This window comes from Culex quinquefasciatus, chromosome 2 (genome assembly GCF_015732765.1).
Source record: "Culex quinquefasciatus strain JHB chromosome 2, VPISU_Cqui_1.0_pri_paternal, whole genome shotgun sequence".
Lineage (NCBI taxonomy): Eukaryota > Metazoa > Arthropoda > Insecta > Diptera > Culicidae > Culex > Culex quinquefasciatus.
In genome coordinates, this window is record NC_051862.1 from 38,949,889 (window position 1) to 38,975,207 (window position 25,319).

Below are 25,319 nucleotides of genomic sequence, written 5' to 3' on the forward strand. Positions count from 1 at the left end.
TTGAAAAATAAAATTTTGAAGTTTTAGACCACTTTCAAACAGCCTTGAAGTACATCTCAGGGAGCAGCCTCCCCGGGCTGGAGTTAAGGTTAAGCTAAAAGGATAAACACTAATTGGACGAAGACGACGACGACGTCATGGGTAATACAAATCTTGGTTGAATGGAGTAAAAGTGCCTGCCAGGTTTCAGCCGGTGTGGTTGTTTGAGGATGATTATGATGATGGCCAACGGTAATAAGCATTGCGCTATGGTTGAGACTCTCAAGTCGTTAGATAACCCTTCGCTTGTCATTTTACGAAAATTTTATAATTTCAAAATAATCAAGAAGTCGACAAACTTTACATTTTTTTTTCTTTGTTTTTGTTTCATTTTGTTTCTAATAGTAATTGGACTATTACAAAACATGTATTTATTTTCTTTTATCTCTATGGATTTTTTGCATGGTTTTCAGTATTTATTTTCAACATTTTAACACTGGAACGCCCAACGCATGTCCAACTTACACGGACGCCCAAGCCTCCCAAAAAAGGTGGAACGGTAACTTCAACTCGCTGGTTCTCGGGCATTACTCAACCAATCGGGACGATTCTTGTTTCCAGTGATTTGTAAGAATGTCTAGATGATCCTATTTGCAGAACTTGATTTGAACAAATCTGTAATTTCTACGACCGAAAACATCGTTCCACCTTTTTTAAAAAGACTGCCTCCGCGGAATTTTTGGCGAATTTTTTTTACACGGGAAAAAAAGGGAACGATGTTTTTGATCGCAAAAATTACAGATTTGATCAAATTAAGTTCTGCAAAGTTCTAGAATCATCTTGACATTCTAACAAATCACTGGAAAGAAGAATTATCTTGATTGGTTGAGTTGTGCCCGAGAACCACTGAGTTGAAGTTACCGTTCCAACTTTTTTGGAGCCTTGGGCGTTGGAATGTTAAACCAATTTAAACCATTAGTAAACCATCAATTGAATCATAAGACGATAAATCATAGCTATGCATAGTCCGGATTTCATCAATAATACTGCATACAAAGTGTCAAGTGTATTTCACAAGCTGTTTAATAATCAAAAATTGGATTTAAATTTTTTTTGATGAATATTAAAAAAAAGCCAGGTTTAGAGGTTTAGCAGTCTAGGGTTAATATTGAAAATTTGTTTATTTATTTGTAATAATTATCATCTTTGAATCGAGACATTCTATTGAATCTCAAAGCCGTTGCATCGTATTGAAAAATGAAAAAAAATACAGGGAAACTGGACGGAGCTTGTGTAAAAAATACACTGAATCAAGAAAACACACCACTTCAATGATTTTTTTGATGTTAAAGTTTGAACATTAATTTCTTAGTAATCCACGATTTGTCAAAATTTTCAAAACCATCCACGAAAATCGATTCTCCAGACAATTTTACATAAAATTCTCCATATTTACCATTGTTAAAAATGTTAAATTAGGGGTTTATGATTTTTTGTGGTTTTTGGTCATTTTTATATATGAGAATTGAAATATTTTTATCGGACATCTCATCCAATTTTCAATAAGTTTGCCTGTGGCAGCTTTATTACATTACTCATAACTGAAAACAGGATATTTTTTTCGTTGTAGTTCTGTAAATGGTAGCAACCAGAGTAGAAAATTAGCATAGTTACACATCAATAAAAAACGAATTAAACTGAAATGCTGTCAAAGTCAAACTGATCGGAAATCGGAGTCTGAAAAATCAAGTCTTTCTTGTTGGAATGGCCAAAAAACTTGTAACTTTTATATACGGATTGGACTCAAGACAAGGGTCAACATCGAGACTTTTTGTCAGGAGAATCAATTTTCGTGATCGGTTTTTGATTTTTTTTTATTATTTTAGGGGAGACATTCTATCCTCTTCTTTTCTTGCTTCGAAATACAGCAATGTTTAGAATTCAAAATACAAAAATATTTAAATAACTTAAGCCCTTCTTAAATGTTATTCTCGAGTGAAACTGGCTCCATAACCACAAAAGTGGCTTATATAAATCCAAATCATTCATGTCAATAAAGTTTCAATAAAATCGGAAAAGTTCGGGTACAACCGATTTTATAAGATTTTTTTACCAGGGGCCATCCATAAAACACTTGGAACTTGTTTAGCATTTCGCATAGATGATTCCCAGCATGTTGTGCCAGTGATAAGAGTACCGCAAATACATTAATTTTTAAGGCTGTCGAAGACCCGGAGAGATTTTATTGAAAATTTGGTAAGATATAGGGTAAGAACCCTTAAATGCACTCAAAGGGTTTTTAGAAGTTCTTCTTGAGAGCTTATGAAAACAATCATATGAAAATATACCTAAAATCGAGTTTTTCAATGAACCAATGTTTTCTACACATTAATCATGTTAAAATCAAGTCGTTTACAACGGTGAAAAGCATAAAATTTCTTTAAACGAAAATGCTATCTAGAACAAGCTGAGTGCCCTTAAGAAGAGCTCCTAGTGCCGATGCATGTCTGGTTTGAGATGTCCAAAAAGGTGTCCACGTGGTTTATGGATGGTCTCTTAAGTGTAAATCATTTGCTCTTATTCAAAAGTACCGTAAACCGGGGTGACTTTGATAGGATTTCGATTTGTTTTTAGAATATTTTCCAACAGGTAAGGTTTTTCTCAAGATTATTATTTTTAAAACATGTACTGGGGTAGACCACACAAAGTCCATGCACTATTTCGGAAAAAAGTTTTTTCAATAATGTTTAGAAAAATAGTTACCTTAAAAATTCATAGTTTTAATTCCGGGGTGACTTTGATAGTCATAGTTTTTCTTGTTAAAATCATATTTAAGATGTTCAAACTTTATTTGTACGCTAAATGTACCATCACTAAAGTATCTTATATAGTTTTTAAGAAAAAAAAATCAATGTTTATAGATACTAAGTGTATAAGCTTTTTAGCAAAAAACATATAAATTTTAGATAAAATTGTTAAAATGTCGGAATTTTGCCTGAAATTTGTTAAAACTAGTTTTTTTTTGTAAAATTATCGATTTATATTGCATTTTATACTGAATTCGAAGCACGAATCACAAGTTTTCACATTTTACATGAAATTTGTTCAACTGAAATTGCCTATAAATTTGGAGATTTTTTTTTAATTGTGTTTCAAAAACACATATTATTTATTATTTACAAACTTTTTTAACCTTCCCCTAGTGGAAAATTGTCCAAAGAATCCGAAAATGCATTCCGTTTTCCGATTAAAAATCATGTTCATTGAGAAAATCATGACACTTTGAGAAGTTTAAAATAATGACTATCATCAACATTTTCTTAACTATAGTTAACTAACTTTTAAACTTGTCAAAATTTTATGAAAAGTTCTTCTTGAGGTACTTTGAACACATCTCTACCACAGTCAGTATGTTTCTAAACCGTTCCTTACGTATTTTAATTGTACTCTTCATTTTGCGAAAAAATCGCAAACCTATCAAAGTCACCCCGGCTATCAAAGTCACCCCGTTTTACGGTATTCAAAAACGGACATTTGATAGCGAAAATGTGTTTCCTTTTCCAATAATTTAAACATTTTTTCATGATTGAATAAAAAATGCTCGTGATTGGAATTGCTCATGTTTATAAGAGTTGAAAAAAATGAAAAGCTTAATTTTATTTCAAAAATACGGTTTCAAATAATACTGAACTTCTACGAAATAAATGTTTTGTATCAATATGTGTCAAAGTCTTATTCTTTTCTGCTCAGTTTGAAAGGCCACATTATATTACATAATATGTTTCGAGAATATAATAAGGCAAATCAAATCTTGTTAAAGTTTCATACTCCACATATATTTGTATTTCGAGTGTTAATAATAAACAAATTTGCTAAATTTTATGAGGTTTTCTTGCTAAAACAGCATATATATTTTCTTGCTGAAACAGTTATTCTTATTTACGAATATTTCAACATTTCCACGCACTAAATTTATAAACATCATAATTTTTACCATCATTTGTTATTTTTTTTAGTTCATGGTTCTCTTCAATTTGCAATCAATTTTTTTTTGTAAAGCATACAAAATCTTCCTTTTTGAATAAAATTGGAACGAAATCTTTAACGAAGAACATAGTTTTGCAATTGCGTTGTGAAACGACTCACTTTTCTGACATTCTCGAACGACGAAACGGCCTATACTTTTCGACGCAAGGGCTTAAATGTTATCATCACTAAAATGGGTTCTTTTTGTGAAATTGTATCAGAAGTAATTACTTTCAATATTGTTTTGATTTCAACGGTGATTTGACTTGTTTGATAAATGTACGACTACTCTTAATCTTGCTACTTGTTGCCTCCTAATTTTAATACATTACAAGCGATTGCTCATATTTTTATAGTGAAGCAGTTATGGTCTTTAAAATATTTAAGAGATTTTTTCCTTAATATTAAATTTAACATTGATTAGAAAAAAGTACGAAAATGTCCTCAAATTCTTAAGAGCGAGTCCACGAACAGGGCATACCCCTTAGTATGGGACGTCGTTTGGACCTCACCAATCTGTCTGAAATTTTCAGGGGTTGTTTGTACATATAAAACTAGCATCTGGCCAAAATATGAGCACTCTAAGTCAACGGGAAGTGGGGCAAATCGGGACACTAAGTTTGAAGGTTCAAAAACGTCAAAAATCTTAAAAAGGCTATAACTTAGGCAAAATTCAATTTATTTTCAAAATTCAAAATGCATCTGAAAGGGCTTAAAAAATGCAACAAAATGCAGGATAGAGCATCCCAATTGGTTAAATCTAAAGGGAGTTATTGGCATTTTAGTGAAAAAATAGCATAATTTTCAAACTCAAATAAAAAAGTGTTCCATCCAGATATCAACTCGGTTTGACCTGCAGCTTGTAGGGGACATCAAGAACTACCATCTGAGACTGAGAACGCTTTGGGTAAGACAGTTTAACATATTAAATAGACACTTTTACTTTTAGTGAATTTTTTGGTTGTAAATTTTTGATGGTGGGACCCCTTAGATCCCATTTTCTGGTAATAATTTTATCATATTCGTGTTCCTGAGACAATTTCACAATAGAAACTAGCATAAAAATGTTTATTTTGATCCATTTTAACCCTTTAAAAAATAAAAGTTAAAAAAAAACTTTGATTCACATTTATTAAAAATCAAGCTCGTTTCCAAGGATACTAGATAACACAAGAAAAAAGCAGCTTTTTATTTTTTTTTACTTTTATTTTTTAAAGGGTTAAAATGGATCAAAATAAACATTTTTATGCTAGTTTCTATTGTGAAATTGTCTCAGGAACACGAATATGATAAAATTATTACCAGAAAATGGGATCTAAGGGGTCCCACGAGCAAAAATTTACAACCAAAAAATTCACTAAAAGTAAAAGTGTCTATTTAATATGTTAAACTGTCTTACCCAAAGCATTCTCAACCTCAAATGGTAGTCCCAGATGTCCCCTACAAGCTGCAGGTCGAACCGAGTTAATATCTAGATGGAACACTTTTTTATTTGAGTTTGAAAATTATGCTATTTTTTCACTAAAATGCCAATAACTCCCTTTAGATTTAACCAATTGGGATGCTCTATCCTGCATTTTGTTGCATTTTTAAGCCCTTTCAGATGCATTTTGAATTTTGAAAATAAATTGAATTTTGCCTAAGTTATAGCCTTTTATAGATTTTTGACGTTTTTGAACCTTCAAACTTAGTGTCCCGATTTGCCCCACTTCCCGTTGACCTAGAGTGCTCATATTTTGGCCAGATGCTAGTTTTATATGTACAAACAACCCCTGAAAATTTCAGGCAGATTGGTGAGGTCGATGCGAGATGGGTATGCTTTGCTCGTGGACTCGCTCTTAAAGTGTTAGGAAAATATTTTTGAGATCTCAGCTCAGCCTTTTAAAAGATTGAAGCAAAAGCTTTTAACTGCAAATGGTCTAAGAATCAAGTATGTTATTTTATATATAAACATAATCTGCAAATATATTTGATTTCTTCTTAATCGCTTGAATGCTAGTTTTGCAGTCAGTGAACAGTTTTATTTATTTATTACGCAACCAGCTCTATCTGACCCTAGCAATCATAATTCCCCTCTCCTATTCACAACCATTTGAACTTGTCACCAGCAGAAACCACTAATCAGAGGTGACCAACAAGCGAAAAAAAAGCATATTCCCACAACCTTGCATTTTCAGCAACTCTCTCGTTTGCATCACACACAAACAGTGGGCCGGCTCGTTATCGCCGGCTGTCCACCTTCGCGCCGATGCTGTTGGGGGGGTTTTGGAATGATAAATTGGGTAGGTGGACCTATTTTGGCCCTAAGCTTTCGACCTCTTTTTAGGCCATTAGATTTTTCGCCTACAAATTTAGTTTTTAACAAAATATCAAATGTGTTCAATAATTTTCACACTTACCCTAATTTTCAATCAAAAACCACAATTTAATAGCATCTTGTTCAACGCCAGCGCAAACTCTCACCTGGGTGTTGAATAGTCGTTCGCAAAGCGGCCTCAATTTAGAACTGTCAAAGTGGAACCAATTTACTGTTCGCAAAATGCTCCCAAGAAGTAGCAAGTATTGTAATCGATCAATAATTTATTTTGGCAGGAATAAAAAAAAATGTTGATGGCATCGAACTTTTGAAGCATTCGAGGTCAATTAATCTAAAGAAGAGGCTTGAAATCGAGATTGGCATAAATAGTCGCTAACATTTCAGTAAGCGCTTTATTTCACGCAAAGCCAATGTTTATGACGCTTTTTGAAATGTTTACGACGAAATGCGACACCTGCGACATAATATTGAATAATCTTACTATGATAATATCATTGCGCTTCAAAGATTCATAATCTCGGGTCATCCATTTGGATGCTCTTTTGATGCACTAAATTCCACCCACTTCTGACGCAATTTTTCGTCACGCGAAAAACTAACATCAACAGATCCAAAATGTTTCAAAACAAGTCACTTCAGCGGCAAAAAATATGTCACGCTTGAGCTTGAACATAGCCTTCTACTTTGTTTATGTTTACAGCTGTAGTGCAGTTGTATTAGTGAGGAGCAGTGGGGAGCATTCGAAAATCACGTTACGCTTTCTGTCTTTTCAGTACCCAGACTCTCACGTGCCATTTTAACGTGACAATGGCCCACCTGATTGACCACAATTTCCATCACAAATAAAAATTGTTATGTCTAGCAAATGGCAAAATTTTGTTTGACTTCAAGATTTTTCGATACCAACTTAGAATTAAATTTGCATTGGAAATGGAAAGTCCTGTTTCCACTTTCCAACAATTCTATTTTCAGGGCAATCTAATCTGGGGGATGCCATTTTCAATTAGACTCGATCCGGGGTCACCGAAAATGGTTCAACCGATCATTAGCTCCTAAATGGACACCGCACACTTTAGCTAAGCAAGGCTGGCAACGTGCCGATTAGGGTTTATTGATTCGATTATAATGCAATTATCTCCAATGACCTGGTTTAATTTGTCCCCGGTGGTGAACCATTTGACGGTTTTAGGTCGAGCTTAAGTTCTAAACTATTAAAGTGGCCTCACGAACTTTTGAACTCTTAGCGTCACGCAATCGATTCCGTCAATAATCAATGCTTTCTTTCTTCCACCTTCCAGCAAGACTCCGACGATGAGATCTCCCACCTGGAGTGGGAAACGGTCCGGGTGCGGTTCGTCAAGGCGGCCACCCTGTCCCGGCTGGTGGACGCCCTGACGACGGACGACGGCGAGCTGGAGAGTACGTTCGTGAACGTGTTTCTCACCACGTACCGGACCTTTTCGCAGCCGGAGAAGGTGCTCGAACTGCTGCTGAACCGGTACGAGCGGTTGCACTCGGAACCGGCGGTGCTGCTGCCCGCGTCGGAATCGCTGACCGATCAGCACAAGAAAACTCTAGGTAGGTGTGCGGGTGGGGGATGTTTTGAAGATCGAATCTTAAATGCTGTTTTCGTTACACAGTCTCCGTCCTTCACGTCTGGCTGGATGGATTCCCCGAGGACTGGGACACGGAAAACTTGCAAAGGCTTTTGGCGTTCACCTCGAAGCGGCTGCCAAACTCGGAAATCCACGTGAAAGCTTTACATAGGTAGGTGATCAACTCCCTTTATCCAAAGAACTTCTTTTAGTGAGGACTGCTTCTCCTTCCAGGTATACGAATAGGTTAGATAAGTACAGTAGGATACCACCGCCGTTGCCATGGTCCAACGATTACCACGACCAGTTCGCGGACCAGTTCGGGGGCCTGTGCCTGACGCCGGCCTTCCGCGGGCCTCCGTCGCACCTGCTGAACTCGTACCGCTTCCCGAACATCCCCGTGAAGCATTTTGCGGAGCAGCTGACGCGGATGGACATGGAGCTGTTCAAGCGGCTCATCCCGCACCAGTGTCTCGGTTCGATCTGGTCCAACCGGGACAAGCACGAGTGCGGCTCGGTGCTGGCGACCGTGACGCAGTTCAACGCGGTTTCGTTCAGGGTCATTTCCAGTGTGCTGATTGAGCCCCGGTTGAAACCGCAGGTGAGTCTCAAGGAATACCTCAGCTGAACCTTGTATCTACTAACGCTTGTCCCCTTTGTAGGAACGCGCCCTTCTCATCTCAACCTGGATCGACATCGCCCAGGAGTTGCGACTGCTGAAGAACTTCTCCTCCCTCAAAGCGATCATCTCCGGCCTCCAGTCGAACGCCGTCTACCGGCTGTCCAAAACCTGGGCCGTAATGCCACGGGAAAAGCTCGAGCTGTACTCCGAGCTGGCCCGGATATTCTCCGAGGATAACAACGCGTGGGCCCAGCGGGAGGTCCTGATGCGCGAAGGAACTGCCAAGTTTGCCGACACGGTCGGCGAGAACGATCGCCACCTGCAGAAAGTGTTCCAGAAACAAAACACCCTCATCAGCCACGGCACGATCCCCTACCTCGGCACGTTCCTGACCGATCTGACGATGATTCATGCTGCCATCCCGGACACCCTGCAGGAGGGACTGATCAACTTTGACAAGCGGAGGAAAGAGTTTGAGGTGCTGGCGCAGATCAAGCTGCTGCAGGGCGCCGCCAATACGTACCATCTGCCGGAAGATCCGCTGTTTGATCGGTGGTTTGCCTCGCTGCTGGTGCTGGACGAGCGGGAAGCGCACACGTTGAGCTGTCAGCTGGAGTCGCCGCCGGAGCCGATCAGGAGGCCGGGCCACCAGGGACACAAGAAGAGCGACTCGATTGCGTCGAACAGCAGCAGTGGGGCGGGCTCGCAGTTTTACTGTGATATCAACAATGCGTCGAATCAGAGGTAGGTTTGGGGATGAATTTTAAGTCTTGTACCCTTCAGCTTCAGCTTTGCACAACTAATCGATGTGTCGACTGGCTGCAAAATTTACCATTTAATATAAAATTTCGAAAAAACCTATTTCTCACTGAAAATCATAAATTCTGAACACTCAACCTGAAATCTATGCCGTAAACTAGAGGTGGGCAAAACCGCTCTGTTTTAGGAGCCGCTCGTTTTCGTTCGCTTATTAACAAGAGTCGCTCTTTTGAACGGCTCTTTCGCTCTTTTTCAAATTTTGAATGAAAAGGTTTTTTTAAGAATCGTGTGATTTTATAAGTAATTTCTCATTGGACTTTTCTAAATTATTTGATAAAAAAACGAAAACGAGAAGATGCCCTTGAAAACCATAGGTCTTGGTGGTCTCAATGTCAAGATTTCTACACGAACCTAAACATTCGAGTATTTGAATGGCATCCAGACTAAAATCTAGGATGCTGGAAGAATTGCTATTATTTTTAAAATTTCGTTTTTTTCTGCAAGAATTGAACTTATGCTGATATTTTATATGAAGAAAATATAGTGTAAACTCTTTTCTACATTCCGATTTAATCGATAAAGTCTATAAGCGCTAAAGTATAATCGGACAAAAAATGTTTTTTTCCAAAGGCTCTAAACTATTCAGTAGATTTGTAGTAATATTTTACAAATTATGCAATTTGAAAAGCTCAAATTTATATTGATAACAAAAATTGTGCCATCTTGAAGCGGTTCTTTCACTAGACCGGAGTATAAAAAAGAGCCGCGGTTTTGCAAGGTGGATGTCATACCGCAAATTTTTTTTTAAAACATATGGCTATATATATATTTTTTTAACTAACTCAAATAATTAACAAAACTATATAAGCAATTGCGTACTCCTTTTCGTTTTCGCAATTGACTCTCCTGTTTTTTTTTATTAGGATGAAACTTTTTCCATTTTCTGAACTATTTGGTGTCTTCGGCAAAATGTTAGGTTATGACTAAGTAGAAATAGGTTTATGGAAAAAAAATCTTGATTTTATGTTTAACTTTAGAGGCTATTGAAAATTTTATTTCAAGTTTCAAAAATTCTCCGGAATCAAAAAAAGTCAAGGGCAAAAAAATAATGCTGTAAATTTAAATTTTCAATGAAACAACTTGTGAAATTAATTATTGTTTTGAATTCAGGAACCATAGACGAAAAATACAAAAAACTTAAGAAAAAAAATATTCCAGTAATTCATTAATTTTTTGTAAGTTTTTTCTTCACGAATTAAAAAAAGGATTTGAGCTTTAGACTTTAAAATTAAGTTTTCTGCTCCCCCCTCAAACTTGACCAGATCCGAGGGACAAAAACTTGAAATACCAGCGTTATCAAAAATGTTCAACTCACAAGATGAGAATTTTCAATTTTCCAAGTTTTTTTTTTAATTTGTTATCTTTTGCGCTAGAGTTAAGGATGGCGCAAAATAAAAAAAAAAAACGGATGCAAAATCAAATTTGCTATCGAAAATATGTTTTCTAATTTTTCGAGAAAGTGCACCGTTTTCAAGTTTTATGCATTTTTAAGAGATTTTTTTTCGAAAATTGTTTCCTATTTTGCAATCTAAAAATATTACAAACCCTGAAAAAATATTTGTTTACGTTTATGAAATTTTCTGCTCTTTTATATAACAATTAATTCAAAATTTGAATACCTAGCCAAACATTTAATAATGTTAAAATAATGTGTTTTGAGCTCTTTGTTACTTTTTATTTTTGAAAATCGGATTTATTTTTGTAAAAAGGCAGAAAGTTTTACAAAACTTTAATTTATTTACATGGAAATTGAACTTTTATTTTCATAAAAAGTCAATTTTAAAAAATTGGGGTTTAAACGTGTGCCTTTTTCCCGAAGACGCCAAATTTATTGAGATAATCTCTTCCCAAGAAACACGTTTTCGAATATCTAATTGCCCATGTTGTATGACTAGCTCACAAAATTGCATTGAACTTTTTTTTTCTTGAGTGAATAATTTGAGTTTTTCGAGTTTTCCAAGGATAATGGAATCACTTTGCCAATGTTTTAAAAATATATTTTTTTGGGGTCAACTTTGGCTGTGTTTTTATTAACATTTCCTATATTTTAAGTAGAAAGAAGTATGCAGTAATTTTTGTAGTGTTCCAGAATATGCCTCTACGCATTTTTTTTTTACAATTTAAATGATAATGGTGCCACTCTATAGCAGAAAATGTGAAAAACAAGCACAAAATTGAAAAAGGGACAAAATTGAAAAAAATAGAATGTCAAAATGTTATGTTAGGAGTTGGTAAATTGGGCCAAATACTACAAAAAAAACAAACATAATCTAAACAAGATAAATGCAAATGCTAAAAATAGAACAAGAAAAACATAAAACAAAAGAAGTAAAGTTTTTCGTAAATCAAAAGTTGCACGGGAAAAATTAAAATTTTCGAAAAAAATTGGGTAGTAGATGGTTAATGGGCAACCAACTACTCAAATTTAACTAAATAGGGACACAGAAATCAAATTTTAGCTTTTTAAAAATGTATGTCACCCCCTTTAAAATTGGTCAGATATCAAAAGGCAAAAACATTTTTTTCAAAATCTTCAAAATTTTAGTCAAATGATCGGAAAACCATCTATAGTGCATTTTTCTGCATTGTTAATCATATTTAGCATATTTGGGCTGGTTTAAAAATATTTTATTTTTTTTTTATAAAATTCCGTGAAATTGTTCATGAATAGATTATCCGTCGACCCATACAAACCTTCGGATTATCGAGTCTGGACTGTATTAGGATAGGATTTGATTCCAAACATCACGAGTTCTCGCAAATTTACGAAAAAAATATATAAAATATATTTTATTTTGATCTGCTAAATTTAAAAAAAGGAAGGTCATTCATATTGAAAATCTAAAATAAAACACAAACTGGCATTCAAGTTAACACCACTCTTTACTTCCAGCTACAGCTCACGCAACAACTCGCTCGACCGCGACGTGACCCCACCGAATGCGTCGATCCTGTCCGCCGCCAGCAGCGTGTCGTCCCTGTCGATGGAGTCGACCACCTCGAGCAGTCAAAAGTCCAACAACCACCTAAACGGATCGGGCCTCATCCGAACGCCGCAATCCAACCGGGCCCACCACCACAACGGCAGCAACTCGTCGTCCGCCACGAAAAACGGCCACGACGTGCCGATCATCAACGGCCAGCTGAAGGACGATTCGCCGCTGAAGAAGAGTTCGCCCGATTTCTACATCATTAAAGTTACCTTCGAGACGGACCAAGTCGAGCTGGACGGAATCGTGCTGTACAAAAGTATTATGCTGGGCAACAACGAGCGCACGCCCCAGGTCATCCGGAACGCGATGCTCAAACTGGGGCTAGAGGGAGATCCGGAGCGGTACACGCTGTCCCAGGTGCTGCCGGACAAGGAGCTGCTGTTGCCCAACAATGCCAACGTGTACTACGCTGTCAACACGGCGTACAACCTGAACTTTATCTTGAGGCCAAAAAAGGACGGAGAGAGTGGGCGGTAGGCGCGAGTTTTCGTGCAAACAAAGGGAAAACCATTTGATTCTGTGTAAATATATTTATTTATGAAAACCCCGTTCTCGAATGTTAGGAATCTCAAGGTCAACAGATATTTATCGGAACCAATCGTGACAAGAAGTTCTTTACAAACAAACCTTAAACCTTAACCAGATTTTAGCCGCGAGGAGCGTAATTGTGCAGATAAGTTTTAGACCCGTATACTATACAACAACAACAACACATACACTAGAATGTACTAACAAAAGGACTTGAAAAGCGTAACAACATCACAAAAGAAATCTAGAAAAGAAAACAATATCATGTATTATCACACACACACATCACACACGAAGAGTACTGAATACGCAGGAGCTTTGTAAACCTACTGACTAAACACTTAATGAACCCTCGGAATTGTGAACCAACAACACTGTTGAACTCGTTTTTAGTGAATTGATAGGATTCGACCGAGTCCTAGACCGTGTAGACAGTAGACTAATCGGAGTAGTAGGAAGTGAAGGAATTTATACCTGGAAAATATAGTTCCACTGGAATGGTAATCTAAACAAAATAGTTTATTTATTTCACTAATGTTTTGAAGAAGTCTCGTAGGAGGGGAATTGGTATACAGCGTTGAATAAATCATGACTTTTGTTTATGTTTGACAATTTTTCCAATTTTTCCAATTTTGCCAATGTTGCCATTTTTCCAATTTTTCCAATTTTGCCAATTTTGCCAATTTTGGCAATTTTGACAATTTTGACAATTTTGACAATTTTGTCAATTTTGACAATTTTGACAATTTTGACAATTTTGACAATTTTGACAATTTTGACAATTTTGACAATTTTGACAATTTTGACAATTTTGGCAATTATGACAATTTTGCCAATTTTGCCAATTTTGACAATTTTGACAATTTTGACAATTTTGACAATTTTGACAATTTTGACAATTTTGACAATTTTGACAATTTTGACAATTTTGACAATTTTGACAATTTTGACAATTTTGACAATTTTGACAATTTTGACAATTTTGACAATTTTGACAATTTTGACAATTTTGACAATTTTGACAATTTTGACAATTTTGACAATTTTGACAATTTTGACAATTTTGACAATTTTGACAATTTTGACAATTTTGACAATTTTTTTTTTGTTTTTGTTTTTGTTTTTGTTTTTGTTTTTGTTTTTGTTTTTGTTTTTGTTTTTGTTTTTGTTTTTGTTTTTGTTTTTGTTTTTGTTTTTGTTTTTGTTTTTGTTTTTGTTTTTGTTTTTGTTTTTGTTTTTGTTTTTGTTTTGTTTTTGTTTTTGTTTTTGTTTTTGTTTTTGTTTTTGTTTTTGTTTTTGTTTTTGTTTTTGTTTTTGTTTTTGTTTTTGTTTTTGTTTTTGTTTTTGTTTTTGTTTTTGTTTTTGTTTTTGTTTTTGTTTTTGTTTTTGTTTTTGTTTTTGTTTTTGTTTTGTTTTTGTTTTTGTTTTTGTTTTTGTTTTTGTTTTTGTTTTTGTTTTTGTTTTTGTTTTTGTTTTTGTTTTGTTTTTGTTTTTGTTTTGTTTTTGTTTTTGTTTTTGTTTTTGTTTTTGTTTTTGTTTTTGTTTTTGTTTTTGTTTTTGTTTTTGTTTTTGTTTTTGTTTTTGTTTTTGTTTTTGTTTTTGTTTTTGTTTTTGTTTTTGTTTTTGTTTTTGTTTTTGTTTTTGTTTTTGTTTTGTTTTTGTTTTTGTTTTTGTTTTTGTTTTTGTTTTTGTTTTTGTTTTTGTTTTTGTTTTTGTTTTTGTTTTTGTTTTTGTTTTTGTTTTTGTTTTTGTTTTTTTTTGTTTTTGTTTTTGTTTTTGTTTTGTTTTTGTTTTTGTTTTTGTTTTTGTTTTGTTTTTGTTTTTGTTTTTGTTTTTGTTTTTGTTTTTGTTTTTGTTTTTGTTTTTGTTTTTGTTTTTGTTTTTGTTTTTGTTTTTGTTTTTGTTTTTGTTTTTGTTTTTGTTTTTGTTTTTGTTTTTGTTTTTGTTTTTGTTTTTGTTTTTGTTTTGTTTTTGTTTTTGTTTTTGTTTTTGTTTTTGTTTTTGTTTTTGTTTTTGTTTTTGTTTTTGTTTTTGTTTTTGTTTTTGTTTTTGTTTTTGTTTTTGTTTTTGTTTTTGTTTTTGTTTTTGTTTTTGTTTTTGTTTTTGTTTTTGTTTTTGTTTTTGTTTTTGTTTTTGTTTTTGTTTTTGTTTTTGTTTTTGTTTTTGTTTTTGTTTTTGTTTTTGTTTTTGTTTTTGTTTTTGTTTTTGTTTTTGTTTTTGTTTTTGTTTTTGTTTTTGTTTTTGTTTTTGTTTTTGTTTTTGTTTTTGTTTTTGTTTTTGTTTTTGTTTTTGTTTTTGTTTTTGTTTATGTTTACAGAAATGGGACTAACCTATACTATTAGTACTTGGATGGCGTTTAAGCTCTTGAAGTAGAATAAATATATTTTGAATCGAACTACAGTTTGTTTTCAACCTAATCCCACTGGATCACTTCTCGACTCTTGATAACGCATCGGTTGATTGCATTCAGTAGTTCCTTGTCAGTCTCAGCGGAATGCAGCCACAAACCATCACACTAACTCTCCTCCTCTTGGTGCCATTTTCGGCCGCCCTTTCGTGCCGCAGTTGCCACTCGTGGAACAAGACGGCCTGTGTCCGCGAACCGTGGACGTTACTGTCCAAAGACTGCCCACCGGAGGACACCGAGTGCGCAACGGTTATAATATCCGCGACGGGTCACCTCTTCCGGGGATGTTCTACGGACGCCGAGTGCGTCCAGGAAGGTGAGGCCTGCGTCAAGTGTGACGCGTTCCGGGACTGCAACACCCTGCTGTATCCGGCGTCGGGACGGTTGAACTGCAACATTTGCCAGACTTCGGCGAATGGCAACTGTGCAACGCTGCCGTACTACAAGCAGTTTGAAAAGGGCTGCATTCGTCACGTGGCTGGGGATGAGTGCGTGACGATTTTCGATGGATTCCAGGTGGTTCAGCGGGAGTGTTGGTCGGGGTTGACGGCCACGGATTTGGGGATGTGCGAGCAGGGTAGCAACCAGTGTGTGGCTTGTAGAGGGGTGGCTTGCAACAAGGTTAGGGTGAGGGTGGATGATAGCTGCTTGCAGTGCACGTCGGATGCAGGGAACTGTGGTAATGGTCGGCGGGGTAGTGTTCGGTGTGGGAAGGTTTCCGCTGGGATGTGTTACAATCGGTTGGGCGAGGATCGGAAGCTTTATCGGGGTTGTTTGTCGGATTTGAGCGCGGAGCAGCAAGCGGCTTGCTTGAGTGGGAACGATCGGTCCTGCGAGACTTGCCAGGGTACGGGATGTAACAGGAATCTGTTTCCGGCGGACGCACTGCAGTGTGTGCAGTGTACAAGCGATGACCTGGACTGCGTGCAACGGCAAGTTGACGACACGTTGGTGAAACCTTGCCCACTTTATGTCAGCGGAGACAAGTGCTACACCAGACTTCACAGTGGTAGGGGATCCTCGAATCTACGTTTTTCTGCAATCTACCTAACTTTTTTCCAGATGGAACGCTGGACCGTGGTTGTTATTCGGGTCTTTCGATACCGTGTGATCCCCTGTTCAATGTGACCTGTACCATGTGCGAGGGGGAGGCTTGCAATCGGGAGGTTTACCCCGCAGGAAGGCGATCGTGCTACCAGTGCGATGGGTTGGACGATCTGAACTGCGCTGCGGATCAAGCAACGAGGAGCAACGGCTCGATGGTTTGTCGTAACTTTGCCGAACAAGATGGGTGCTACACATTGCTGGAGAATGGAAAAGGTTTCAGTGATGTTTTGGTATTGAGGTTGATGGAAATTGACTAAAATGTTTAACTGTTTTCAGTGATCAGAGGATGCAAATCAGACTTCTCAGTAGATGTTTGCAAAGGTTTAGAAAGGACGCAGTGTCAAGTTTGCGACAAGGACGATTGTAACGGAATATCGGAACTCAGACTACGATCCTGCGTGGGAAAAGTGATTTTCGACACTTTATTGTTATTGATTGTAATTATTCATGCAATTTTCATGTTACAATAAATGTAATCACAAATACGAATTCGGACAGCAGACGACCGACGTCTGCCCGTCAAACTTGCCAGCCCGGGAGCATGTTGACAGCTCCCATACAAACTGAGCGTACCCCGTTTTGTGGGCCCAGTGGGCCTAAGATGGCGGCCTTCGATATTATCTAGCCAAAGTTTTGAAAATGGCGAATAGTTTAAATAAATATAGTTTTTGCCTTGTTTCGGTTTAAAACGACAAAATAAGCATTCTGGAATCATTTTCTTGAAAAACTTGTTTAGAGATACGCCACGTTAAAATATTAGTCTCGAAAAGTTGAAGGGAGCGTGCCGCAAAAGCCGTCACGAAAAAAAAGTTTCCCATTCAAATTTTGAGTTGCGTATTTAATGGGCGGACTCCGACGAGGCCCACTTGCCATCTGCCGGTGGATATGCGCAACTCACGAACACTGTCATGTTAGGGGACGGCTGAAACTTGCAGATCTTAATGTTGCTCAGCTGGTGCCGATTGTCTATGATCAGTTGGCGACACCGTCCATCAGGAACGCACCTCCCGAGTCCCCCGGTCGGCGGCAAACACGTACTGTTTTCGTAAAACTCTTGCTGGTTCCAGGTCTGCTGACTGTTGAGCGTATCCACTAGAATTATAAACGCAATGTTATTTAAAATTGCACCAAACATGTCTCGAAGAATCTTACCAACGTGGCTTAAAATCTGCGATTCGATCCACTTGTAGTGCGCCGCCAGTGGGGTAGCCTCGAAGATGTTACCTTTTCCGCTACAGTCCGACCCTCGCGAGTTGACCGCGTAGATGCTCGGAACGAACTTGTCAAATCGCGATCGTACGTAGTTGGTCACCGGACCACCCTGGTCAAGTTTGCAAATCCCCGGTACGATGTCCTGCGGGTTTTCAGTGCAGAGGGATCCTTTTGGACAGCGGTTATCGTTGACCAGCGTTGCGTTGATGAACAGGTAGTTCTCTCTGTAGCCAAACTGCTCCAGACCGGACACGTAGATGTCCTCGCCTTGGGGGAGAGTCTCTTTCTTCCACGGGCAAGCTGGTAGGTAGGACGCTTGGTCCGTTGCTTCCCGACTGAGGAACTGCGCCAGCGTCAGAATTGCCAAATTGTTCTCTAGGGTTTTCGCGTTGAAGTCGTTGTGGATCGTGACCTTTGTAATTGCTACCACATTTCCTTGCAAATCGATAAACTTTGGTTGGAGCATACCGCATTCGGCCGAGGTGATCACGTGTCGGTAGTCGATTAGCGTACCGCTGCAAATTGAATCTTCACTTTGTTCTTGCTGGAGAAGCTTCACCCTGAACTTGGGATCGACATTTTGGCTAACGATCTTGCTTTCCACATCTGGATAGTGCAAGCGGCACTCGACATTGCGAGGACATTCGGTGATATTGAACGTGGCTCCTGTTGTGGACTCGATCCAATTCAGGTATGAGGACACCCTGGTGTAGATTCCCAGTGATCCGTCGTTGCATCCGGTGCCCAAAGATACCACTCCAGCCACAAAGGAAACCTTCTTGTAAGTAGCACCAATATTTCCTGAATCTACAAGATCCACCAACAGCGGACCTCCTGAGTCACCAGCGCATGAATCTTTGGTAGGATCAGCTGCACAGAACTGACTATCTAGAATACCTCCCGATATTTTCCGATTCGGTGGAAACCGCTCCTGGCAGTCACTCTTGCTCAGCGGCATCAAGTCGGCCTTCAGCAGCATTTTGCTCAAATCCGAACCAAAATCCGTCGTTCCAAACCCCATAACCGTCAACCGGTCATAGCCGATATCCGGCAGGGTCCACAGACAAGCCCGGCACACAAAGTCACTCGGTTCGGCCGCCCGTTCCAGCTCGATCAACGCAATATCGTGGTACGCCCGGGCGGCCTTGTACTCCGGATGTCGCACGAACCGCTTGATCGGAATCTGCTGAGCGTTCTGGTCACCAACATTCGTCGATAGATCGACATCGCCCAGTCGAACCGTGTCCGGCCGCTTGTTTTCACTATCCACCGAGCAGTGCGCCGCCGTGAGGACATAGCTAAGCGTTATCAAGGTACCTCCGCAGAGGTAGTCCACGCGGCCGGTGGATCGAGTCCAGCCGATCGATGCCTGAAAGGTTGGGAAAGGTCAAGCTTAAATTATTTGATAATCTGTATCAACTTACGAAGGCCTTGTACTCCCCCGGGGCCACCGGATCTCCATTGTGAACCGAAGTGAACGGTTGCGAAGTGTTGTAGTGAAATCGTTGCACGCAATCTGAGGATTCAAACAATGAGCATCACCTTAGATCGTAAACCATTTTGCAACATTACCATCCAACGAGGATCGCTTGAAGTAATCCGGCGGCGGATCGTCGACGAACGTTTGTCCCAGAACACCGGTTGCCAACAGAACACAACTCAACACTCCTGGGAGAAAGTACTGACTCATAGCTGCAAGAATGATCTACCCTACACCGTTGACGAGAGACGACTAATTTGCGTGAGCCTGAAACAAGCAGCCGAAGACTACCGAAGCAGATAATAACAACTTTCGGCCGCAAGTTCAATGTCGCCACTGGCCATGAATTGGAACTAAACCTGTTTTGGAGGGAGATTCCGAGGCTGAATCACGTTTCTTGGCGAGGTTTGGCTACTGTGTGTTGGCGGCGTGCAGAATGTTAAGGTGCTAAGATGCTAATTATACGGATTTGTTTACGATCAGTTAGGGAGTGGAGCTACCTTTAGTTTTATATTGGGGTAATTCTGAAATCGGGAAAAGTTGCCCCGACCCCTCTTCGATTTGCGTGAAACTTTGTCACTCTTAAAAATAACCCTGCAAAGTAAGTAAAAACACGACATTTTATAATGAAAATTTTTGTTCTAAATGAAAAAACGATACTTAATCCACCTTTAGGTGGTTGGTGCCTTCCTCGCAATCCTTAAGTGAATACACTACACAGCCTCAAAAAAAGTGTATAAATAACACTTATTTCTATCGAAATATCTGAGATCCGGCCTCAAAAAAAGTGACAATGAGAGACCACCCATGGTTGCCCCTCCGTTGCTGAACAGAACCGTAATATCCTTTCAGCACTTTTGATCATAGGCTTCGACTATCAAGTGGTGTTTCCCTTATCAACAGCATGTATGAATGCGCTGAAAAGATAAAACACCATGATTTCCAAAACAAGATCAGTTGCAAATAGGTAACAGTCATTGGCCACCAACGGCGCCCGCCATGTCAGTTTGTAGATCTCGATTTTAAGGGACGGGAATGTTAGTTAGCGCAGGTTGCTACTAGGGCAGCTGATTTACTCTGTGCTTACACCCCACGAGCGCCAGGAACCTGAAAACTTGTTAGTAGGATAGGGTGTTTGGTCAGGATTCATCATAGAAGATGATGATGCGACCCAAAATCATAGTGTTTGTTGAAAGGTATTATATTTTATTCTCAAGGCAAACAATCGGATTCTGCGGATGAGACATTTCCCGTTTTTACTTAGAAGAATTGAAAAAATAACAAGATAGGAATTAAATAAATTTGAAGAAAGAAGAAGTGAACGGAAAGGGACAGTATTAGAATTTTTTTAACATTCTGAAAGCAATATTTTAAGTTCTTCGAAAAGAATCCACTGCACTGCTCAGGATGTCAAAGACACGCAAAAGCGCTGAACTGACTCCTATTTTTCCGGTTATCTCACATAAAAACTAGACGGTTTTTTAGGATAATCTTAAGCCAACGAGATATCACAACAACATCAGCACACTTTTGCCAACGGTTTACCCAACGCTCACTGTTTCTCACGGTTTTCTATTTTCCACTAAAATTTACTTGTCTTCTTTGGTTTAAATCAGCTTACACGTCACACAACACAAATCACTTAAAAATTTTCAATTAAAATTCCTAAAACACTACTCAATTGGCAGACTTTGTCGTGCACCAAAGAGTCCTGAGATCCGGCCTCAAAAAATTGTATTAAAACACTAAAGTACTTTTGACTTTTGATAGGGTGGTCAGATCTTCAATCTTTTGGGCTCGTTGGAAAGGTATTTTGATTACCTATTCAACGATGGGTCGCATGATAGATCCGGACAACTTTTTCATCAACATATTTTAGATCGGGCCTCAACAAAGTGTATAAATAACACTAAAGTGCTTATAACTTTTGATAAGGTTGTCAGATTTTCAATCTGTTGAACGCGTTGAAAAGGTTTTTAAAATACCATTCTAACCATATATAGCATGACGGGATTTCTTACAAAAACCACCCTTTTTACAATCTTCCGAAGTTTAGCTGAAATCGTTTTTTTAGCATAACTTTTGAAGTACTGTTCTAAACTTCATAATATTAACTAGGGTCTTGTGGGACCCCAAGACGGATCAAATCAAGGATCTGACACGCATGCAGTTTTCTGAAGTCACCGCCAGAGGCACTGTCTAGGGCACTGTCAGTATTGTTTATGTGTGGTTTTTGAAAAGGTCGTATGAAATACATACATAATTATTTTTTTGTAAGTTTTCTCTATCTTTGCCATATAAATTTGAGAATATTACAAGTATTACTTAAATTTCTCTGCATTTAACAATTATAATATCAAAATAGTATAAAGTTTTACTTGACCATCCAAGCAATATATCACAATACACTAAACTTAAAATGAAATACAGTCGACTCTCTGGTTGTCAATATCCAAGGGACCGTCGAGGAAGAGAATCATCAGTTTACAGAATGATGCAAAATGAATACTCGATTGAAAATATTTTTTTCTTGATACCCAGCTATGGGAGAGAGACATGGCAACGTCCATCAAACAAAAACAAACTAATGTCAAACACCCTTCAAAGCTTCGTTTCGCCAAGAAAAATGTCTATGCAAGCCATGAGAAAGTGAAATTATTGACAACCGGAAGAGATTTTTAAAGCAAACAGAATCCAAGGGACCGTCGAGGAAGAGATCCTTCAAGCAAGGGAAAATATTGAGGAATGAAGATAATTGAAGTATGCAGATTGAAGGGACTGAAGAATTCATCGATAGATGGAGAATTATTGATATCGAGAAGATCGACAGCCAGAGAATCGACTGTACATTTGTTCAGAATTTGATTCTGAGTCGATAGGTATACGTGAAGGTGGGTCTACGAGGTCGAATTAAGAAGTTCATTTTTCAAGCGATTTTATAGCCTTTCCTTGTTGAGGTAAGGAAGGCAAAAAAATGACCCTTCTGGGTTAATGTAGATTCGAATAGTACATTAAATTTTCCTTAAAATGACATGCTCCAAAGAAAATTTCAGTTTAGTAACGGAATATGGCAGGGTTTTTAAAACTCGTTTCGTGTTTTTTCGATGAAAAATATGTTTTTTGGAATTTTGAGTACGCCATCAAATCGGGCGTCCAATTTTACATAAAAGTCCCTTTAACACCAAATTTCTATTTCATCACCGTTTCAGGCTGCAAAAATGAAAGGGGTCGTACCGCCTTCCGTCACGAGATATCAAAAACGGACCTCAGATTCGTGATCAGGGACAAAAGTTACCCCTTAGGACAAAGTTTCACGCAAATCGAAGAGGGGTCGGGGCAACTGCTGTGTGAGTTGGCGATTGATGAAATTAAATTTGAAGACCCTTTATTTATTTATCTAGTCTTTGATAGTCATCCAAGGGTGTAGATTGCAAGTATGAACTGAAACATTAAAGTTAAACCACCTAATTTTGGTGCTGAGTTGATTCTACTATTGCAGGCTTGACCGTCACATATGTTGCAGTTTTCAGCCCCAGTTACATTACACACGTTGACATTTACATCAAAATCCGACAAGCAGCCCCTTTCAACTGAAATTTTAAATGTCATAAAACAAATTCAATTTAAATTACTCAAACTTACAGAACCCATTTAGAACCCGCGTGTAGCACCGATTGCTTTCCCGGTAGTTTGCACAGAACATTGCTGAGTCGACCTGCTCCGCGTTACAGCTACTGTCCAGGGTAGTGACCTTGCACTGATGGCACCGCAGCCACCTCTTGTCGTTGCAATTGTCCCCCTGACAGGACACACACAAAGGATGATCGTTCAGCGGGTTTGAACAGGATCTAATACCAGCCTCGAGCACCTCGGAACAATCTCGAATAACCTTGGCACTTGAAGCCATACTGGTAACAACAGTGACGCAAGCATCGGCAAGTCTTGAGCAATCGCTGCTCAACGTCGAAGCGATTCCTTCGATGCAATCTGTGGTCGAGTTAAAACAACGTTGGCACTTGGTGGGCTTCAGTGCGTCCCGGGCCAATCCGTTACATCCGTCGTTGAAGCAGATTTGGCAACTTTCCGGCTCCACAATACATAGTCCATCTTCGAAGCCACAACCGCGAGTTACTTAAAACAAAGGTTAAAACGTTAAAACCCCTTTCGATCAAATAGTTAGCAACTCCACAACCTTGCCCACCATTCAACCTTGCGTAGCAATAGTTCCACCCCGCAATTTGACCACAAAACTCGGGCGAACCTAGCTGTTCCCCGTCACATCCGACGTCACCACTTCCGCATTGGTGGCATTTGGGCCAATAGGCTCTGTTGCAGCCATTTCCCACGCATGACCTGCAGGTTTTGTCGTTTAAGCACTCATCCAACGGGAGATCCAGCAAGCAACCTCGAACCACGTGGCCACCGACGAGACGCGTGAAGCAGCTATCCTCTTCCGGTAGGCATTCGCTTGTGGGGTGGGTGCCTTCGGCACAGTTTTTATCGGACTCCGACGAGCACTGCAGGCAGTGCATGTTAGCTGTTAAAATCGTGATTTTTGGTATTCACTTCAAAACTATTGTTGACCAACTCAAGCTTACCTAAATTTTCATTTGTGAACAGAACCAAAATCAGTCCGAATGAAATAATAGTTTGGCCTAACATTTTCGAAAATTGCTGTATTTAAAGTGTTCTTTCTACTTCAGCTGCACCGATTGCACTAACTGTGATGGTCATTGCGTGAAGTGGACCTACATGAAACTAATTTCCTGAAAACAATTGAGAAATGTAAATAATAGATAACTTAAGCAGAGGTTCCCACAATTGGTTCGACCTCAATCAATCGTCAAACCGATCTAGAACCGATTTAATGAAAAGATCTTCAGAATTGTATCTATATTTGAAATTATTTTCATTTGTTTGTGGTTGAAAATGTCCTGAGTATTCAGACAATAACTCAAAAAACATGAATGTAAAATTTGATTTCGAGGAAGATCGATTTTTTCTTTTAAAAATAAAACCTGTTTGAAATTTATGGACGATCTGATCTGCACATTTATACTACTAGGATTCAACAAAAATGACTTTTTGGCGAACGCCAGGGGGCTTGTTCCGGTGGGCATATCCCAAATATGAGCGTGATTGGACGTAACAGGAACTGACGCAATGTATTTGAATTTTAAATTGGATTTAAATCTTAAAAATGCATTTTTTTAAATGTCTATTTTTGAGGCACATTTGCTTTCTTGGCTTGGTACCGTTTTTTGATATCTCGTGACGGAGGGGTGGTACGACCCCTTCCGTTTTTGATGGAAATATAGAAAATAGAAATTTGGTGTCAAAGAGACTTTTATGTAAAATTAGACGCCCGTTTTGATGACGTACTCAGAATTCCGAAAAAAAGTCTTTTTCATAGGAAAAACACTAAAAAAGTTTTTAAAACTCGGCCATTTTCCGTTACTCAACTGTAAAAATTTTTGGAACATGTAATTTTATGGGAAATTTAATGTACTTTTTGAACCTACATTGACCCAGAAGGGTAATTTTTTTCAATCAGAACAACATTTTTCATTTTAAAATTTCGTGTTTTTTCTAACTTTGCAGGGTTATTTTTTAGAGTGTAACAATGTTATACAAAGTTGTAGAGCAGACAATTACAAAAATTTTGTTATATAAACATTCAAACATATCATGTTAAATTTTCAATGCATTCACTAAGAATACATTTTTTGAAAATGTGGTAAGTTTCAAAGAATAAATACTCATCATTTTTCACAAAATACCGTATTTTTTCAAAAGTACTCAAATTTTCATAATGTGCAATATGAATATCAAACGAAGCAAAATTACCAAAAAATCAAATTATTCGCTCTACAGCATTGCCTTGGCGTTCTCGATTACGAGATTTCTACTCGAAACTAAGTGTCCGAAGGCTTGATTGTTGAGGCAATTGCAAACCTCTTTTTACATCTTAGCTTCCATCCACCCCGGGATTCGAACTGACGACCTTTGGATTGTTAGTCCAACTGCCTACCCAGGGAGATGACTCCTACACCTGGACTGAGCTAACGACCTAACCTTTTTTTTTAGGTTAGTCCGGGGCCAACATTTACTTCCCGTCCGACGGAAGGCGTGATCAGACAAATCTCGTCTCGAAAAATGCCACCGGGACCGTCTGGGATCGAACCCAGGCCGACTGGGTGGGAGGCAACCACGCTTACCCCTACACCACGGTCC

The 25,319-nt window shown here is 38.3% G+C and overlaps 4 protein-coding genes across 9 annotated transcripts in view; 2 read left to right on the forward strand and 2 right to left on the reverse strand.

Moving 5' to 3' along the window:
* LOC6037853 (ral guanine nucleotide dissociation stimulator-like 1) overlaps positions 1-13,389 on the forward strand; it is a 92,442-nt gene extending 79,053 nt beyond the window's left edge. For all 6 annotated transcript variants that reach the window (XM_038252157.1, XM_038252153.1, XM_038252156.1 and 3 more), the window contains 5 exons: positions 7,621-7,900; positions 7,963-8,089; positions 8,152-8,518; positions 8,580-9,283; positions 12,252-13,389. In XM_038252157.1, coding sequence (XP_038108085.1) covers positions 7,621-7,900; positions 7,963-8,089; positions 8,152-8,518; positions 8,580-9,283; positions 12,252-12,828 — 2,055 coding nt within the window. In that variant the 3' untranslated portion in view covers positions 12,829-13,389. The remainder of the gene's footprint in view (positions 1-7,620; positions 7,901-7,962; positions 8,090-8,151; positions 8,519-8,579; positions 9,284-12,251) is intronic.
* A 1,984-nt stretch (positions 13,390-15,373) lies between these two features.
* Positions 15,374-16,915, forward strand: LOC6037854. The gene is made up of 3 exons (XM_038250257.1): positions 15,374-16,295; positions 16,349-16,606; positions 16,670-16,915. Exons 1-3 carry the CDS (start codon positions 15,374-15,376, stop codon positions 16,861-16,863), a joined length of 1,374 nt encoding a protein of 457 aa, XP_038106185.1. The 3' UTR covers positions 16,864-16,915.
* LOC6037856 (serine protease 53) lies at positions 16,870-19,514 on the reverse strand. The gene is made up of 5 exons (XM_001847677.2): positions 19,178-19,514; positions 19,030-19,121; positions 17,546-18,974; positions 17,292-17,485; positions 16,870-16,905 (listed from the first exon to the last, which is right to left on the reverse strand). The coding sequence occupies exons 1-5, from the start codon at positions 19,293-19,295 to the stop codon at positions 16,870-16,872; spliced, it is 1,869 nt and encodes a 622-aa protein (XP_001847729.2). The 5' UTR covers positions 19,296-19,514.
* A 2,954-nt stretch (positions 19,515-22,468) lies between these two features.
* LOC6037857 lies at positions 22,469-23,653 on the reverse strand. The gene is made up of 3 exons (XM_001847678.2): positions 23,278-23,653; positions 22,728-23,216; positions 22,469-22,675 (listed from the first exon to the last, which is right to left on the reverse strand). The coding sequence occupies exons 1-3, from the start codon at positions 23,615-23,617 to the stop codon at positions 22,497-22,499; spliced, it is 1,008 nt and encodes a 335-aa protein (XP_001847730.2). The 5' UTR covers positions 23,618-23,653; the 3' UTR covers positions 22,469-22,496.
* Positions 23,654-25,319: the final 1,666 nt, after the last annotated feature.

Coding starts and splice junctions, on each gene's coding strand:
- LOC6037857 (XM_001847678.2), bottom strand. CDS start 23,617: ATGCACTGCCTGCAGTGCTCGTCGGAGTCCGATAAAAACTGTGCCGAA. Junction 23,217..23,277: donor AAGGTTGAATGGTGGGCAAG/GTTGTGGAGTTG, acceptor CTTTGTTTTAAG/TAACTCGCGGTTGTGGCTTC. Junction 22,676..22,727: donor GCGGGTTCTAAATGGGTTCT/GTAAGTTTGAGT, acceptor TTAAAATTTCAG/TTGAAAGGGGCTGCTTGTCG.
- LOC6037854 (XM_038250257.1), top strand. CDS start 15,374: ATGCAGCCACAAACCATCACACTAACTCTCCTCCTCTTGGTGCCATTT. Junction 16,296..16,348: donor CTACACCAGACTTCACAGTG/GTAGGGGATCCT, acceptor ACTTTTTTCCAG/ATGGAACGCTGGACCGTGGT. Junction 16,607..16,669: donor ATTGCTGGAGAATGGAAAAG/GTTTCAGTGATG, acceptor AACTGTTTTCAG/TGATCAGAGGATGCAAATCA.
- LOC6037856 (XM_001847677.2), bottom strand. CDS start 19,295: ATGAGTCAGTACTTTCTCCCAGGAGTGTTGAGTTGTGTTCTGTTGGCA. Junction 19,122..19,177: donor CAAGCGATCCTCGTTGGATG/GTAATGTTGCAA, acceptor TTGAATCCTCAG/ATTGCGTGCAACGATTTCAC. Junction 18,975..19,029: donor CGGGGGAGTACAAGGCCTTC/GTAAGTTGATAC, acceptor CCAACCTTTCAG/GCATCGATCGGCTGGACTCG.